Source organism: Uloborus diversus, unplaced genomic scaffold (genome assembly GCF_026930045.1).
Source record: "Uloborus diversus isolate 005 unplaced genomic scaffold, Udiv.v.3.1 scaffold_386, whole genome shotgun sequence".
Classification (NCBI taxonomy): Eukaryota; Metazoa; Arthropoda; class Arachnida; order Araneae; family Uloboridae; genus Uloborus; species Uloborus diversus.
The window spans coordinates 35384-52224 of NW_026558556.1; the positions used below are offsets into that span (position 1 = coordinate 35384).

The following is a 16841-nucleotide window of genomic DNA, read 5'->3' on the forward strand; positions in this document are numbered from 1 at the left end:
AAAGCGAGACGAGACAAATTTTCATTGTTATGGTTGCAAATCGTCTGCCTGATGCGTCAACTCAGTTTCCTTCAAGGCTTAACTCAATTTGACTTTATATTAAAAAACTTTTTTGTAAAAAAAAAATCGCGTTTTTAGTGAAAAAACACTGATGTAGATGAACTTAGAATGCAAAACTACAATTAAATCCAAAATTTCATCCAAATCGTTAGAGCCGTTTCCGAGATAAGAAATATATGTATACCCACAAGAATTGCTCGTTAAAAGATATAAGATATTTCAAATAAAAAACTAACATTTGCTACCAAAAGAGAAACATTTTATCCATTGCAGGGCTCCCAAATGGTCCGCTTTTCCCGCCAAAGTCCGTTTTTTAGGGTAAAGTCCGCTTTAGACCGCTTTTTAACATTTTGGTCCGTTTAGTCCGCTTTTATATTAATTTTACTCAAAAATCAGATTTTAAAAATTTTCATTACATTAATAGATACTGTGTGTTGACGTTTGTTACGCTCGAACACGCGACCGCGGCGCCGTTTTTCTATTGAACCTGACTTTCTGGTATTATTTCGCCTCAGATTGACGGATTGAGATTTGGGGGAGGAGTTATGACGTCAAATCAAAGCATTTTGCTACCGATATTTCTCACGGAAGAATGTTTCATCAGTGCAATTTTCTGAACTTGTGTTCGATTATGTAGCATCGCGAAAAATTACTTCCTGTGTAAGCGAGTTCAATCTCTTTGCATCTTGTTAATATTTTGATATTTTTGACAATCAGAAGTTATTTTAACATTCATTAACTTAGATTAGCTTATTTTATGTTTAATTAAAAAAAATAAACTACTTTTTTTTTCGGAACCATGGTAACATCAAACTTTTTTGGATTTCACCAAAAATTGCTTGCTGGGTTTTGAGATTTCAATCTCTTTGCATCTAACAAATATTTTGATATTTTTGGCAATCGGAAGTAATTTTGACATAACACCTCCTTAGAGTAGCTTATTTTTTGGTTAATTTCAATAAACAATTAACTTTTATGTTTGGAACCATAGCAACATTGAACTTTCTTGCACTTCGCGGAAAGTGCTTGTCGTGTTTAAGATTTCAATCTTTTTGCATCTTGTAAATAATTTGATATTTTTGGCAATCAGAAGTTATTTTGACACACTCCACCATAGATTAGTTTATTTTTTGTTTGGTTTTAATAGGTAATAAACTACTTTTTTTTTCGAAATCATGGCAACGTTGAACTTACTCGTACTTCGCGGAAAATTGCTTGTCGTGTTTGAGATTTCAATCTTTTTGCATCTTGTTAATATTTTGATATTTTTGGCAATCGGAAGTTATTTTGACATACGCCACCATCGATTAGCTTATTGAGCAATCACGATTGCTTATTGTTCTCATTTGTACGTTTTTGGTGTCCGTGCCTTTTCCAACTTGGACCAGGGACACCAGCACCACCGCCCACCGTCCTCTGCTGGCGGCGCGGCTGCTCCGGTTTTAAGCTATCCGATCTCCTGATCGGAGGCGTCCATGTCCTACGCACACGCACGTTCACACACACACGACTTCATACACATACACTCACACACGCCAACGTGCATACACACAGGTCTACGCGCGCAGACAGCTATGCACACGTAGGAGGAGAGGCAGGCTTGGGGGGGGGGGGGGACAGGAGCCGTTTCTAGAAACAATAACTCCAATGAGTAGGGTCCTGTCTCAGTTCGTGATTGCGAAAAACTTAATTTGGATTCAAAATTTCAGAATTCAAATTAATTTTCTTTTTTTTGTTTAGTTTTGATAGATAATAAACTTACTTATTTTTGAAACCATAGCAGCATTGCACGAACTCGAACTTCGCGAAGAATCGCTTCTTGTGTTTGAGATTTCAATCTTTTTGCATCTTGTACATATTTTGATATTTTGCGCAATCGGATGTTATTTTCACATATGCTATCCTAGACTAGCGTATTTTCTGTTCAATTTTAATCATGTTTAGTTTTAGAGAATATTTATTTTTTTTGGAAATTATGCCAACAGTTACTTCGCGAAAATTTGAGTCTCGTGTTCAAGATTTCAATCCTTTTGCATCTTGTAATTATTTTAATATTTTTGAAAATTGGAAGCTGTTTTGACATGTGCTACCTCAAATTATATTATTTAATTTTATTTTAAAAACTAAAACTTTATTTTTATTTTTTTTAAATACTCATTATGAGTATTTTCAATTTGAAAATATAGCTCTATGAATCTGAACTTACACATTTATTTATTACATTAAGTTATCCAGTAAAAGCAAGCTCTAATTTACATTTAGTGTATTAATCGCTTAAGTAGCATTTGTACATTTTTGGGTGTGGTGACTTTAATAAATAATTTTCTTTCTCACTAATTTTTATACATACTTGAAGACAGTTACAACATTTTTTGGTGCCCGAGCAACTAATACATACATATGAAGAAATGATTTTGGATACTTAGGATACTAATAAATGATTTGCAAACCTCTAATATTTTTGAACTTAGTCAGTCAGTAGCGTAGCCAGAAATTACCTCCTGCTTTGGTATTTGGTCATAAACTCTCATATGTATATAAACTTACCATATTTAGGCTGGAAATATGTGTAAAAACCAAGGACTGTGGAGGGGGACCTCCTTGGCTCTAAACTATATCTTCTTGTCTTGCTGTACCTTATATCAAAATGAATGGGGTCATTTCCAAAATTTTAAAAGTATTTTTTTTCTGAAAGAGCGTGCTTAAAAACATAGGATCTGACCATTTTTTAAATAATTTCTTTAAGCTTAATATTTTTAAAAAATTACTTAAATCGGTGCGCTTTCATTGTTTACACTTCTGTCGTGTGAAATCAAATGATGAAATGCCATTCAGTGTTGCCATTCACAGTACAAAATATTTAATTCGCATCTTTACTCACGTGCATTGGCAACGATATGGTTGATAGCAAACGTAGAGCGCAATTTTAATTCGCTGCTTGATTATCATAACGTGGAAACGCGGTAGAAAGATAAGCCAAAGTGCATCATTTGTGACGTCATAAAGGCCACGCCTTGTTTGAAAAATCGGACATTTAAAAAAATTAATTAAAAAAACTGTTGGAAAAATGAAAGTATTTTCTGGGTCCATGTTATTTTTTTCCTCATTCTATCCATTTCAATGACTAAAAGTAGTAGTTTGAATGAATTAAATCACCCCATTCCCTTTAAACTGGTTATGTGAAAAATTTTGTAAACTACTATGTGCTAAGGTGTTTACTGTAATAACTGTATCTAAAAGGTCTTTATTAGGTATGCACTGATTCATCGGTCACTTAGGTGATTATTTTTAATTAGTCAATTTTTACCTGTTAATTAGTAGAAAATTTATTTTACAATTAAAGTTACTCTGTAAGATGGTCAGTTACATGCTTGCTTATCACCCCCCCCCCCCATCTAAATGTGTGTAAATAATATAATTCAATGGATAAAAAGCTCAGTTGTACAGAAGGTGATAAGGATTTATCATTGAAAATCATTATTATGGTTAATTAACGAATTATCTTCACGTTTTAGTGCCAGGCAGCTAATTTGCCTTTTCGTGCTTCCGTGCGTTTAACTATGAATGGTCCTCCCAAGGTCCTCTTTTTAATCCTAACTGGTCCTCTTAGGTCCCCTTTTTGATTCAAAGTGGTCCTCTTTTACCCTTTTCTATGGCTAAAATGTGTTGGGAGCCCTGCCATTGCATAAAAAATACTAGCCTTTGAACTTTGACTACGTTTTTCTCAAAACAAATGATTTGTCAGTTAACACCTTTATCCACTGAGCCCTTCAATTATTGAGTCACCTTTAAAAATTTTGTCCGTAAAAATATGGGGAATGTGTTTTAAATATTCAAGTGTTCTTATGCAATTGTAGATTGCTTTTGAAAATATCTCATATTTTGATATATATCGGATATTTTGATATATATCGGATATTTTGATATATATCCAATATTTTCTATCAGCACGAACTAGAGTCTTCAAATCAGTAAATGCATCCTCAAATCACTCTTTATTTTCTTATATTGTTATTACAATATGTAGACTTAAAATTAAGGTTTCTTTTATTATTTATATCTAATACAGTTTTAAGCACCATTTATACATTTCTCTTTTATGCGTTTTTATCAATTATACGTTTTCCCTGCAAAGTCTAATACACATTAACCTATACCTATTATACGTTTTTTTGTTTGTACGCTTTTTTCATATAGTCCCTTCAAAAACGTATAAACGGTGCTTCACTGTATTTCATTTTACATTTTATCAATTTTAATGGAGTTAATTTAGCATTAGCTGTTTTACTGATTTTTCTTCTATTAACTACTTCTACACAATTATAAAATTCAGAAATAAAAAATATGCATTAGTCGGTGCAGTCATCAGACATTTTTTCTGGCCAATGTTTAATAATTAATTAGGCACTTTTAATGTGAATTAAAATTGTTAAATTACTAATAATTTTATGAACATAAAACTTAAAAGGAATATTACATAAGATAAATGCACCAGTAGTGGCCACTGCTTTAGTAGTGGCCACTTTGAGGTTTATATTTTAAAAATAAGGATTCTAAGGGTTCCAATGGATTTAAACTTGCTGGAGGTAGACCTCAGGCTATAGTGTAGTGGGCAGTTTAAGAAGGAGTAGGTAGAGCATCAATGGAAAATTGCCATCAACTATTGAATACGGTCGCCTGGATTGTCGATGTTTTTTCAGCTGTCTTCTAACGCTTCTTCGTAACGAGGTATATAAACATTGAATTATATTATGAATAGAACAATGCTCAAAAATAATATGTTTAGAGCTGTAACCATGTTATGAAATGTGAAAGATCATGTGTGGAACGTTTTCAACTCCAAATAGTTATTTTCTTGGCTGACAGTTTATGTGGCCACTACTGATGCCAGAAATGTTAGGAAATTCAAAAGTGGCCACCGAGTTGCCACTACTGAATCAGGAAGGTTTTTCATAAATCAACTCAATTTTGCTTTTAATAGGTTGTAATCTCTTTACATTAAAACCTGCCTCATTTCTGACATAATATTATTGTGTGATCTAGTAGTGGCCACCCGGTGGCCACTTCTAAATAGCAATATGGCCACTACTGACTCATGTACATTATGTGATGGCGCACTGATGGATCAAATTTGTGGTTTGAAAAAAAATGAACAAATAGACATTCTGGCATTTTTAAAATATGGGGGAACGATTAAGGAAGAGAAGGGCTATAATATGCTCATTTTCAAATGTGGTAATTGATAGTGTAGTACCACAGTTTAAGAAAAGCCACAAAATACGCTTTACTGTGGCGACTGCTAGTGCGTTTACCTCTTCTATGGACAGGCACGGATTACTCAACAGGCCATCCCCTACGCCCATACGCCCTGGCCTAGGAGCGCATATCACGGGGGGGGGGGGTAGTATTAAATTACTTCTAGGTAAAAATAAATAAATAAATAAATAAAAACAGGAATTTGGCGCGCTAGTACGAAAAGAAGAGGAACATTCTACTAGAACCGAGAGAGAGATTGCAACCTGCTTGCTGAGCAGGTAAAAAAATAAAGGGGGAAGGGCATAATGCTTGATCGAAGTCCCTTTTCTAAGCAAAGCAGATAATTTTTAACTTCTCAGATTTAAGCAATCATTTCTTGAAAATACAGATTTTTTAAGGTAAAATAATTATTAGAAGTAAGTTACACACAGTAAAATTAGAAAAAAGCCATGATATATAAAATTCCCAGTTACAACACTTGTTTATGGAACAATTTTTCTCTTTGATAGTCTAAATCATATCAGTAAGTTTGTATTTTGCAATTTGTAGTCCATTGATTCATATTTATTTATGACTGCTAATAGTCAGGGACGCCCAAAATTCAAATTTTGGGAAAGAGGGAAATTATCTGTTTACCGGATAAAACTTCAAAGCTTACCAAATAAAAAATAGGAGCATTGTACTACTAGTAGTTTTCTAAATTATCTGTGACTAGCAATAATTTAGTAGTTAGTAAAATTATGTTTACAATAAATAGCATAAATAATGAGAAAAAAATAAAATATTAAAGTACTTAAAAAATAATTTACCAGACAATACCAGATATTTACCGCCAAACTTTTATGATAGGGTACAAATGTTGTAAAATTTCCGAATTTGTGAAACATGTAACATTTACGGACTTTTTAAAAATTTTACCTTTAAAAATTCCCTGATTTATGTATTTTATCGATGTACAAAATGTCTGTAATTAATTCTTCAGACCAATTTTATTTTCTAAAATCTTCATTAACTTAAGACATAGCTGTGAATTAATGATAATTTTTATGACTCTCTTGAATCAACACGGATGGCTTAACGTTTTTGCATCGAATGCGATCGGCAAAATTAGAAGTCTAAAAGTCCTCAACTTCACACTATAAGACATATAAGGGGGGCAGAGCCGCGCCGTCCCTATGTGCAAGGTCGTGCGGTGCACGACGGCGCCTGAGCCCAAAGAGCGCCGAACTCTACCGATCAAAAATGCTTCAAATGAAAATAAAATAAACCCTAACCCAAAAAGTAAAATGGAATTCTTCATGACATTTAATGGAGGCAGTGAAATTGTACTGCTCATTTAAACAATTAATCCGCCTCGCTGAGAATCAAAAAAGAAAAATTATCGACTTGTTGTGTCTGAACTTGCTATTCAAAAGCGCTATCTTTCACACTGAAAACAAGTGAAATTAATTAATGCATACATTAGCATTTTCCTTCTTAATGTGGAGCCATGAATGCTATATCGGTATGTCTTTATTACACAAGGTTGAGCATACGAGGAGCAAGAAATTTGCTTATCCCCATTTTGGTTCTTGAGGTGAATATCTTAATATATAACGAGCTGATGTGTGCCTCACATGACTTCCTTTTACTCCATTTTAATGTCATTTTCCCATTATTGGCAATTTTAATGTGATTCAATAGTTTAATCTCTAAATATTAAAAACGATGGCCAAATTAAAACCAGATAAAAAAAAATCGCCAAATTTTCCGCCAAGTTGGCGACAAAACTTGGCGACCAAAAGACTAGCGATATATCGCCAAGTGTCCGCCAAATTGTAACACCACTTAAGTTTGCATTGATATTAACAATGATTTCCCCCCAAAAAGGTGCAAAAGACCCCCTTAGGAACATCCGAAAGCAACCAAAAGGGGAGGTGCACAACTAGACCCCACTACGAGTCTATGTACCAAATTTCAACTTTCTAGGACATACCATTTTTGAGTTATGCGAGATACATACGCACATACACACATACGCACATACATACAGACGTCACGAGAAAAGTCGTTGTAATTACCTCGGTGATGGTCAAAATGGATATTTCGCGTGTCTATACATTCTTAGGCACTTTTCCGCATGTGGTCGAATCGAAAAAAAAACTCAACATTCATTTGGGGGTGAGCAAAATGGAAATTAAGGGCGATTTTTGAGTGAAAATTTTTTCGCGAATACAATACTTCCTTTTTTGTAAAAGGAAGTAAAAATCAATGTCCTGAGATAATATATTGTTACAAATTCTGTAAATAGTAATTATTGTAGGAACGTAACCTGTAAATAGTTTCCCGTAATGAATATACAACCCCTTTTTCATATGGCTAAAATATACGACCCCTATTCCCGTTTTGTTTATTGATAAAATTTGATAACGGTCAACGCATTTCGAGAAGCGTGTGGAATATTTGAGAAAATTCTTTCGGTGTATTTAAGCCGTTAGCGATGGATAAACAGTGAGTTTCGATTCAGATTTCGAACTGAGTGTGTGTATTAGCTCTGTTTCTAGCGAGGCATTTCGCTGTGTTGTTTTCGTATTTGGAAGTAAATACGTGTGTAAACGTTGAGTTTACGGTGTTGCGTGATAATTGCTTAATTGCTGATGAATAATTTTGCAGTTGTTGACGATCTTTCCTGTACATAGTGTAAATAAATTTCCTGTGCTTTTATCAAGAACTGTGTCTTCATTTCAAGAAAGTGGAAGTCGCACCGAATCCGTTACAATTGGCGCCCAACGTGGGGCTTCTTCTGGACTTTCTTGGAGTAAGTGTGACTTTGGACATTTTTTTTCATAAAGACTGTTTGAATTTATAGACTTTGTTTTTATGGTGATTACTCGCGCAATGGATGACCAATTAAAACAACTTCTGGAAGCAATTAATGCTGTGAAAAGTGACTTGACCGAAAGTTTGGCGGCTAATCAAGAACAATTAAAAAATGATATGGCAGCTAATCAAGAACAATTAAAAAATGATATGGCAGCTAATCAAGAACAATTAAAAAATGATATGGCGGCTAATCAAAACCAATTGAAAAGTGATTTAACGGTGCTGAAAAATGACCTAGTTTCTAACCAAGAGGAAATTAAAAACGATCTTACTTCGGTAAAGACTGTGATGGAAAATAAATTTAATGAGATAGAGCATCGAGTTGATGCTATTGAAGGAAAGTTTGAGGCAGTTGAAGGCCGATTCATCGCAGTGGAAAATAAAATCGAAGAGAAATTTGAAGAAAAATTAAGTTCCGTTGAAGGCCGATGCAATGCTGTAGAAAATAAACTGGAAGAAGAAGATAGAAGATTTCATCTACTTAAAGAAGAGATCTTTAAGGACGTGGAAAGGAGATTGGCGACCGCGGAAAGCAGCTCTGTACAGTTTGGCGCTCCCACATCGGTTGCTCGACCGCCCATTAAACTTGCCACATTTGATGGGAAAACTTCGTGGCAGGTTTACAAAACTCAGTTCATGATAGTGGCGAAAGCGAACGGATGGGACTCTGCGACCAAGGCCTGCCATCTTGCAGCATCCCTGAGAGGTGACGCAGCGGACATTCTTCAGACCCTTCCGGACAGCCAGCGCCTGGATTTCGCCGCCCTCACATCTGCGTTGGAGCTTCGCTTCGGTGAGAAATGCCAGAAAGAGTTCAGCCGACTCCAGTTGAAGTCCCGTTTCCAGAAAACCGGGGAAACCCTGCAAGAGCTAGCGGCGGACGTCGAGAGACTGTCTCATCTTGCTTTTTGCGACTGTCCTGCGGATGTTCGGGACAACCTGGCACTCAACTACTTCATCGACGGAGTTCGGAATCCTGAGATCCAGAAGGCCCTCCGGATGGCGAATGTAAACGACTTGAAATCCGCTTTGATGTATGCGATGAGATACGAGGCCGCCCAAGAAGCAACCCGTGTGGATCGCCATCTAATCCGGACTCAGGAAGCTGATGAGTCCGATTCCAGGTCGTCTCACCTCGCTGAACTTGAGAGACAACTCGGTGACTTGACAAGACATCTGAGCAGCATAACAGCCCAAAAGAAACAAGAGCAGAAGTGCTGGAAATGCGGTAGTGAAGGACACCTGCGAAGGAGTTGTCCGGCTCGCCAAGCTACGCGAGGGAAGGAAATCACCACCACTAGAGCTCTGCAGATTTCCTCTTCTAGTAGTGGCAGTGATGGACTTTTCATTTACGCACATGTAAATGGGAACCCCTGCAGACTGATTGTCGACACTGGAGCCAATGTGACAATCATTAGGACAGATGTGGCTCGTGAATTTGGATTGAAACTGCTGTGGACCTCGCCACGCGTAAGTCTCCAGACTGTGACAGGTGACAAAATTGAGATTGACGGTAAAGTGGACTTGGAAATAGTGTTTGGGAATGCCACCTACCATCATACGGCATTCGTCGCTAATATCACGGACCCCTTCATTCTCGGATTGGACTTTTTAAAGAAATATGACTTCACTCTCGACTTCAAGACTAATGAGCTGCACTCGATGAGAGAAGACATAGCTGTTTTCCCCGCAGAAAGTGATGTAAAATCCGCTCATCAAATAATAGCCCGAACAGATTTATCGATTCCCTCAAGGTCAGAATCATTAATACCTGGCTCCCTTGAAGAAAGCAATAGTTTTCGATTTGGACTCATTGAATACCCTAACCTAAGCAATAGCCTAAAAGGAGTACTGGTAGCATCTACGCTTGTGGACCTTTCTAAGGATGTAATTCCTGTGAGAGTCGCCAACGTGAGTGAAAGGCCAAGGAATATCCGAAAAGGTGAAGTGTTGGCAACTTGTACTCCAGTAAACTGCATCATTAGAAGAATCAATTCCCCCGAGACTGTGTCTTCTGAGTCCTTGACATCGAAGTTAATTGGGAGTGCGCCATTATCGAAAGATCAAAGAACTGCTGCGGAAGAATTGGTGGACGACTTCAAGCATCTGTTTTCATCTACATCGGAGGATGTTGGCCGTACGAATTTAACGCAGCACAGGATTTACACTGGAGAACACCCCCCTATTAAACAGCATCCGAGACGACTACCGTTCGCCAAGAAGGAAGAGGTTGAGACCCTCCTGAAAGAGATGAAGGAGAATGATGTAATCGAACCCTCATCCAGTCCTTGGGCCTCTCCCATCGTCTTGGTCCGAAAGAAAGATGGCTCCACCAGATTTTGTGTAGATTACCGACGGCTGAATGAAATCACCAAGAAAGACAGTTACCCTCTTCCACGGATAGACGACACCTTGGACACTCTTTCCGGACACAAGTGGTTTTCGACCCTGGACTTGAAGAGCGGCTACTGGCAGGTTGAAATACACCCTAATGACCGAGAGAAGACAGCGTTTACAACTGGACAAGGCTTATGGCAGTTTAAAGTGATGCCCTTCGGCCTCTGCAATGCACCAGCTACGTTCGAGCGTCTTATGGAGACAGTGTTAAGAGGACTTTCCTACGAATCCTGTCTGGTTTATTTAGACGATATCATCATCGTGGGACGCAGTTTCGAAGAACATCTGGCAAATCTTAGGAAGGTGCTGCAAAAGCTTAAGGAAGCCAATCTGAAGTTAAGCCCGTCCAAATGTAATTTGTTCCGCCGGGAAGTGAACTACCTTGGTCACATCATCTCTTCTGAAGGAGTACAAACCGATCCAGAAAAGGTGTCTGCTGTCAAGAGTTGGAGTCGTCCCGAAAACATCCATCAGCTGCGAAGTTTCCTGGGGCTCTGCACCTACTACAGGAAGTTTGTAAAGGGTTTTTCCAACATTGCACGACCTTTGCATAAGCTGACGGAGAGCAAGCAAAAGTTCGAATGGTCCAAAGAATGCGAAGATGCATTTCTACGACTGAAGGAGGCTTTAACATCAACGCCTATCCTCGCCTATCCTCAGCCTGAAAAATCCTTCATCCTGGACACTGATGCGAGCCACGAGGGCATCGGAGCTGTTTTATCCCAAGAAATTGACGGAAATGAACATGTCATCGCTTACTGGAGCAAATGCTTATCCAAGTCGGAGCGAAATTACTGCGTCACCAGAAAGGAGTTGCTGGCCATAGTGAAAGCTGTAGAACACTTCCATCATTACCTCTACGGCCGAAAATTTCTGCTTCGGACAGATCATGCCTCGTTAACTTGGCTTTTGAACTTCAAGAATCCAGAAGGCCAGATAGCCAGATGGATACAGCGGCTCCAGGAATATGACATGGAGATCAAGCATCGAAAAGGGTTATCTCACGGTAATGCTGACGCTTTATCAAGGAGACCCTGTCCTGAGAACTGCCACTATTGTTCCCGAATCGAGAAACAGTATGGAACGACTAGCCCTACCGCCTATCAGGTGACAGTGACTCCAACATCTTCAGAACCTGATCCATGGAGTGACGACCAAGTTCGAAAAGATCAACTTGAAGACCCCGACATAAAACCAATTTTGGAGTTCATGGAGAGTGACAGTCGGCGACCTAGCTGGCAGGACGTTTCCATCTTTAGTCCTGCAACAAAAAGATACTGGGCTTTATGGAACTCACTCCATTTACGGAACGGCGTGCTACACCGGAAATGGGAATCTGATGACGGCAAAGCATCTAGGTGGCAGTTACTACTTCCCCGATCAAGGATTTCAGATGTTCTGAAAGAAATACATAGTAGTGCGACTGGAGGACATTTTGGTGTCTTGAAAACTTTCAATAAAGTTCGGGAGCGCTTCTTCTGGAGCAAGGCGAAGGATGACGTGGAGAAGTGGTGCCATTCTTGTGACGCCTGTGCTGCTCGTAAAGGACCGAAGAAGAGAAGCAGAGGGAAGCTACATCTGTACAACGTTGGAGCTCCTTTCGAACGAATTGGGATCGACATCCTGGGTCCTCTACCAAGAACTGCTGATGGGAACAAATACATTCTTGTTTCCATCGACTACTTCACCAAATGGCCGGAAGCATATCCCATTCCAGATCAAGAGGCTACCACCGTAGCAGAGACTCTAGTCCAACATTGGATCTCGAGATATGGAACACCTTTGCAGATTCATTCCGATCAAGGGAGGAATTTCATCTCTGCTGTGTTTAAGGGCCTATGTCAAATTCTTGGAATTGAGAAAACTAGGACAACACCACTACACCCACAATCGGACGGCATGGTGGAGAGATTTAACCGCACAATCCTGAACAATCTCTCGCTTATGGTATCCAGAAATCAACAGGATTGGGACAAGAAGCTACCTTTGTTCCTGCTGGCCTACCGAAGTGCTGTCCACGAGACTACCGGATTTGCCCCATCTCAGATGCTCTTCGGACGAGAGCTTCGGCTACCTTGTGATCTCGTCTTCGGTCGTCCTCCGGATGCGCCTTCATCGCCTGAGGAGTACATCCAGGATCTCCAGGCCCGGTTGGAAGACGTTCATAACTTCGCACGAGAGCGAATCAACATCGCGGCGGAGAAGATGAAGACCCGATACGACACAAGGTCTACTGGACATGAATTCAACGAAGGCGACAAGGTTTGGTTATGGAATCCCATCCGACGGAAAGGTCTTTCACCCAAATTGCAGTCGCATTGGGATGGACCCTACAAAGTCGTTAACCGACTGAATGACGTCGTAGTGAGGATCCAAAAATCACCTAATGCAAAACCTAGGGTTGTACATTATGATCGGTTAGCCCCATACTATGGCCATAGTTCATGAGTATTACGTAAACAACCATGGTTGATAACATAAAAGTTGTAGATAATTTTTGCTTTTAATGTTTAGTAATATTTCTTGTTATTATTGTGTTTTCTGTATCTGTTAGTTATTAATTAATGTGTATATTTGTAAACTTGTGATAAAAGTTTGGCACCCTTTCTGGGGATTGTACTGCCCGGGACGTGCAGTCCTTAGGAAGGGGGCAATGTTACAAATTCTGTAAATAGTAATTATTGTAGGAACGTAACCTGTAAATAGTTTCCCGTAATGAATATACAACCCCTTTTTCATATGGCTAAAATATACGACCCCTATTCCCGTTTTGTTTATTGATAAAATTTGATAACGGTCAACGCATTTCGAGAAGCGTGTGGAATATTTGAGAAAATTCTTTCGGTGTATTTAAGCCGTTAGCGATGGATAAACAGTGAGTTTCGATTCAGATTTCGAACTGAGTGTGTGTATTAGCTCTGTTTCTAGCGAGGCATTTCGCTGTGTTGTTTTCGTATTTGGAAGTAAATACGTGTGTAAACGTTGAGTTTACGGTGTTGCGTGATAATTGCTTAATTGCTGATGAATAATTTTGCAGTTGTTGACGATCTTTCCTGTACATAGTGTAAATAAATTTCCTGTGCTTTTATCAAGAACTGTGTCTTCATTTCAAGAAAGTGGAAGTCGCACCGAATCCGTTACAATATATATACTAGCATTCCCGTACCCGGCATTGCTCGGGTAATGGAATTAGCAGGGGATAACAGTGTTTGGTGCACGTAGTAAATAAAAATCTCCTATAATAATTACTTATTACCTATATTTTTCTAATTTTAGGAGGGTCCCGGGGCCCCTGGACTCCTTATATATATGCCCTTGGCCTGAACCGATCCTTAATTGTCATTAACGATCATTTTAAAGTATTGATTTTCTTTGAAAACGCAGACCATCCACATTTTATTGTTATGCCTGTGTGTTTAAGCAAGAACTTCCTTGTATACAACATTTTTGGTTTTTTTTTTCTGGTGCTAAAATTATTAAACTGCTTGATGAACTGACTCTGGAGCAAGGTACATAAAATAGGCCGTGTGAAAAACAGTCTTCTCTTAAATCGATCCCCGCTACTTTTAACGTCTGCCCTTGCGACTTATTAATGGTTATTGCAAAGCAAACTTTTACAGGAACTGCACTCTTCTAAATTCAAAAGGATAGTCCGACGGAATTAATGGAATGCGGGGTATTAAAACCAACTCTCCTCGAGCACATCCAGTCATTATCGTAGCTTCGATAACATACTTATTAAGTCTAATCACTTGTAGTCTGGTGCCATTGCATAACTTTGGTGGACAAAGGTTTCGTAGTAGCATTACTGGTGTTCCAACTTTCAGGTGATGTAGGTGAGGTGGAAAACCTGGAGGGTCTAAGGTATTAAGAAACTCTTCTGGATACTGCACTGCATCATCACGATTTGTTGTTGTATCAAAAGATTTGTAGTAAATATCTTCTCCAATAAACGACTTTAATAAGATGCTGTTGACTTCTGCGGCTGTATCATTTTTTGGAGATAAGATGGCACGCTCGCACAACCATTCAATGGGCTTATTTTTTATATCAGCAACATCAGGATAAATCTTGGCGATGAGATCTGGCAATTCCGTGACTACCGTAGCGAGTGCGTGGGGTATAATAATTTTGCCAGCACATTCAGGATATAATCCGTCTCCTATTTTAAGGAGAAGATTAGAAAACAATTCCGCTGACGCATCTCCATGTAAATGAACTCTCATATTCTTACTCAAACGAAGTTTCTGCACTTTAGGCCATAGATACGACGATTTGATGCATGCGTTAACTTCATTTGCACGTGTTCCTCTAGGTACAACCGGTAATGTTTGCCGAAAATCTCCTGCTAGTAGAACAGTTACTCCACCCGTTACTTCCTCAGAATTTCTTAGATCTTTGAGAGTTGCATTAAGAGCCTCGAATCCTGCTTTATGAGCCATAGTACTCTCATCCCAGATAATGAGTTTACAATCACGTAAAACCTTAGCCAAATTACTCTGTTTTTTAATATTGCACGTTGGATTCTCTGAGTAATTGAGGTTAAGGGGTAATCTAAAAGCAGAATGAGCTGTCTTTCCACCCTCCAATAACGTTGCAGCTATTCCAGATGATGCAGTTGCCAAGGCAATGCCTTTATTGCTTCTGACCTTTGAAAGAAGTAAATTTAAGAGAAATGTTTTTCCAGTTCCACCAGGTGAATCTAAGAAAAATATTTGGCCTGTACCAGACTCGAGGCTGTTGAGGACCTTTTGATATACGCTGGACTGTTCGCCTGTTAGAGAGACTTCAGCATTATGTACTTTTTTCTTCAAATCTTCAAGATCAAAATTTGTTTCTCGCATGTACTCTCTGTTTTGCAAATTAGTCTCAAATCGCTCAGGCTGAGGTAAACCATAATCCATTAAGCGCTGACCTCCCAGAGTCTGAACAGTGTCTTCAATCAGAATCAAGCATTGGTTGTACGCTTTGTCCTTAGTTGAAAGAGCGGAGTCTTGCAGTTGTCTTTCATGCTGAAACTGGATGTCTTCTGAAAAACTGTCCTTGTACTTTTCCCAAAGGCTTCGGGGATCAGAGGGATGACAAAATACCAAGATCACTGAAAAAAGTTCTCGCAGTTTGAATGATGAGCTGCTTAAAATAGCTTCCTCAATAGTGTATTGCCACTGTTTATCATCCTCGAGCAATCCCATTGCCATGCATGCAGATTTGAATGTAGGATATTCAACATTGCTTACAGTTTTTAAATAAGAAAAAGATGTTGGACCTCTAACATGATGGAGGAGGAGGCGTAGGTGGTAACACTCAACATTGTTAGGATGAATTGTGTAAACGCGTCCTAAAGCAGAATCTATCTTTATCCCTGGCCATTGATCAATTTTCTCTCCCCGCCTACGTCTTGTAAACTTTTTACTCTGTTGCCACACATAATACGAAGGAACTTCAACATACAGAAGTGTTCTGGCAAACTCGTCAATTTTGCAAAGGTGGAAGAATGCCGAAAGTGTTGTCTCTGGAGGTTTTACAACTTTGTTATGAATATTATGTGCGGTGAAGTAAACACGTTGGCCATTTTCCAGATGCACAGCAAGATGAATTACTGCAGGGTATCTCTCATGAATAGGAAATCCCAATATTTTCCACACTGCTTCTGAACTGCTGATATATCTACCAGATTCGTATATCTCTATCTCATCAATATCTTTATCATTTTTTAAAATGAAGGCTGCTTGATCATTTCCTTTAGTGATGTATTTACAAACATACTTTATGGATTTTACGGAATTCATTATCTCAACATTAATATGAGATTCAAAAGTACGCAACAAAACGGGATTGTATGCTTGCTTAATTTTTTTTTCTAATTTTGGGAGGGTCCCGGACCCCTGGACTCCTAATATATATGCCCTTGGCCTAAACCGATCCTTAACTGTTATTAACGATCATTTTAAAGTATTGATTTTCTTTGAAAACGCAGACCATCCACATTTTATTGTTATGCCTGTGTGTTTAAGCAAGAACTTCTTTGTATACAACATTTTTGGTTTTTTTTTCTGGTGCTAAAATTATTAAACTGCTTGATGAACTGACTCTGGAGCAAGCTACATAAAATTGGCCGTGTGAAAAACAGTCTTCTCTTAAATCGATCCCCGCTACTTTTAACGTCTGCCCTTGCGACTTATTAATGGTTATTGCAAAGCAAACTTTTACAGGAAACTGCACTCTTCTAAATTCAAAAGGATAGTCCGACGGAATTAATGGAATGC

At 38.6% G+C, this 16841-nt stretch overlaps 1 protein-coding gene across 1 annotated transcript in view; it reads right to left on the reverse strand.

Annotated features, from left to right (window-relative positions):
* LOC129233404 (uncharacterized) overlaps positions 1–16841 on the reverse strand; it is a 41576-nt gene that overhangs the window by 12277 nt on the left and 12458 nt on the right. The window contains exons 5-6 of the mRNA XM_054867432.1: positions 15302–15636; positions 14469–14737 (exon numbers count right to left, since the gene is read on the reverse strand). Coding sequence (XP_054723407.1) covers positions 14469–14737; positions 15302–15636 — 604 coding nt within the window. The remainder of the gene's footprint in view (positions 1–14468; positions 14738–15301; positions 15637–16841) is intronic.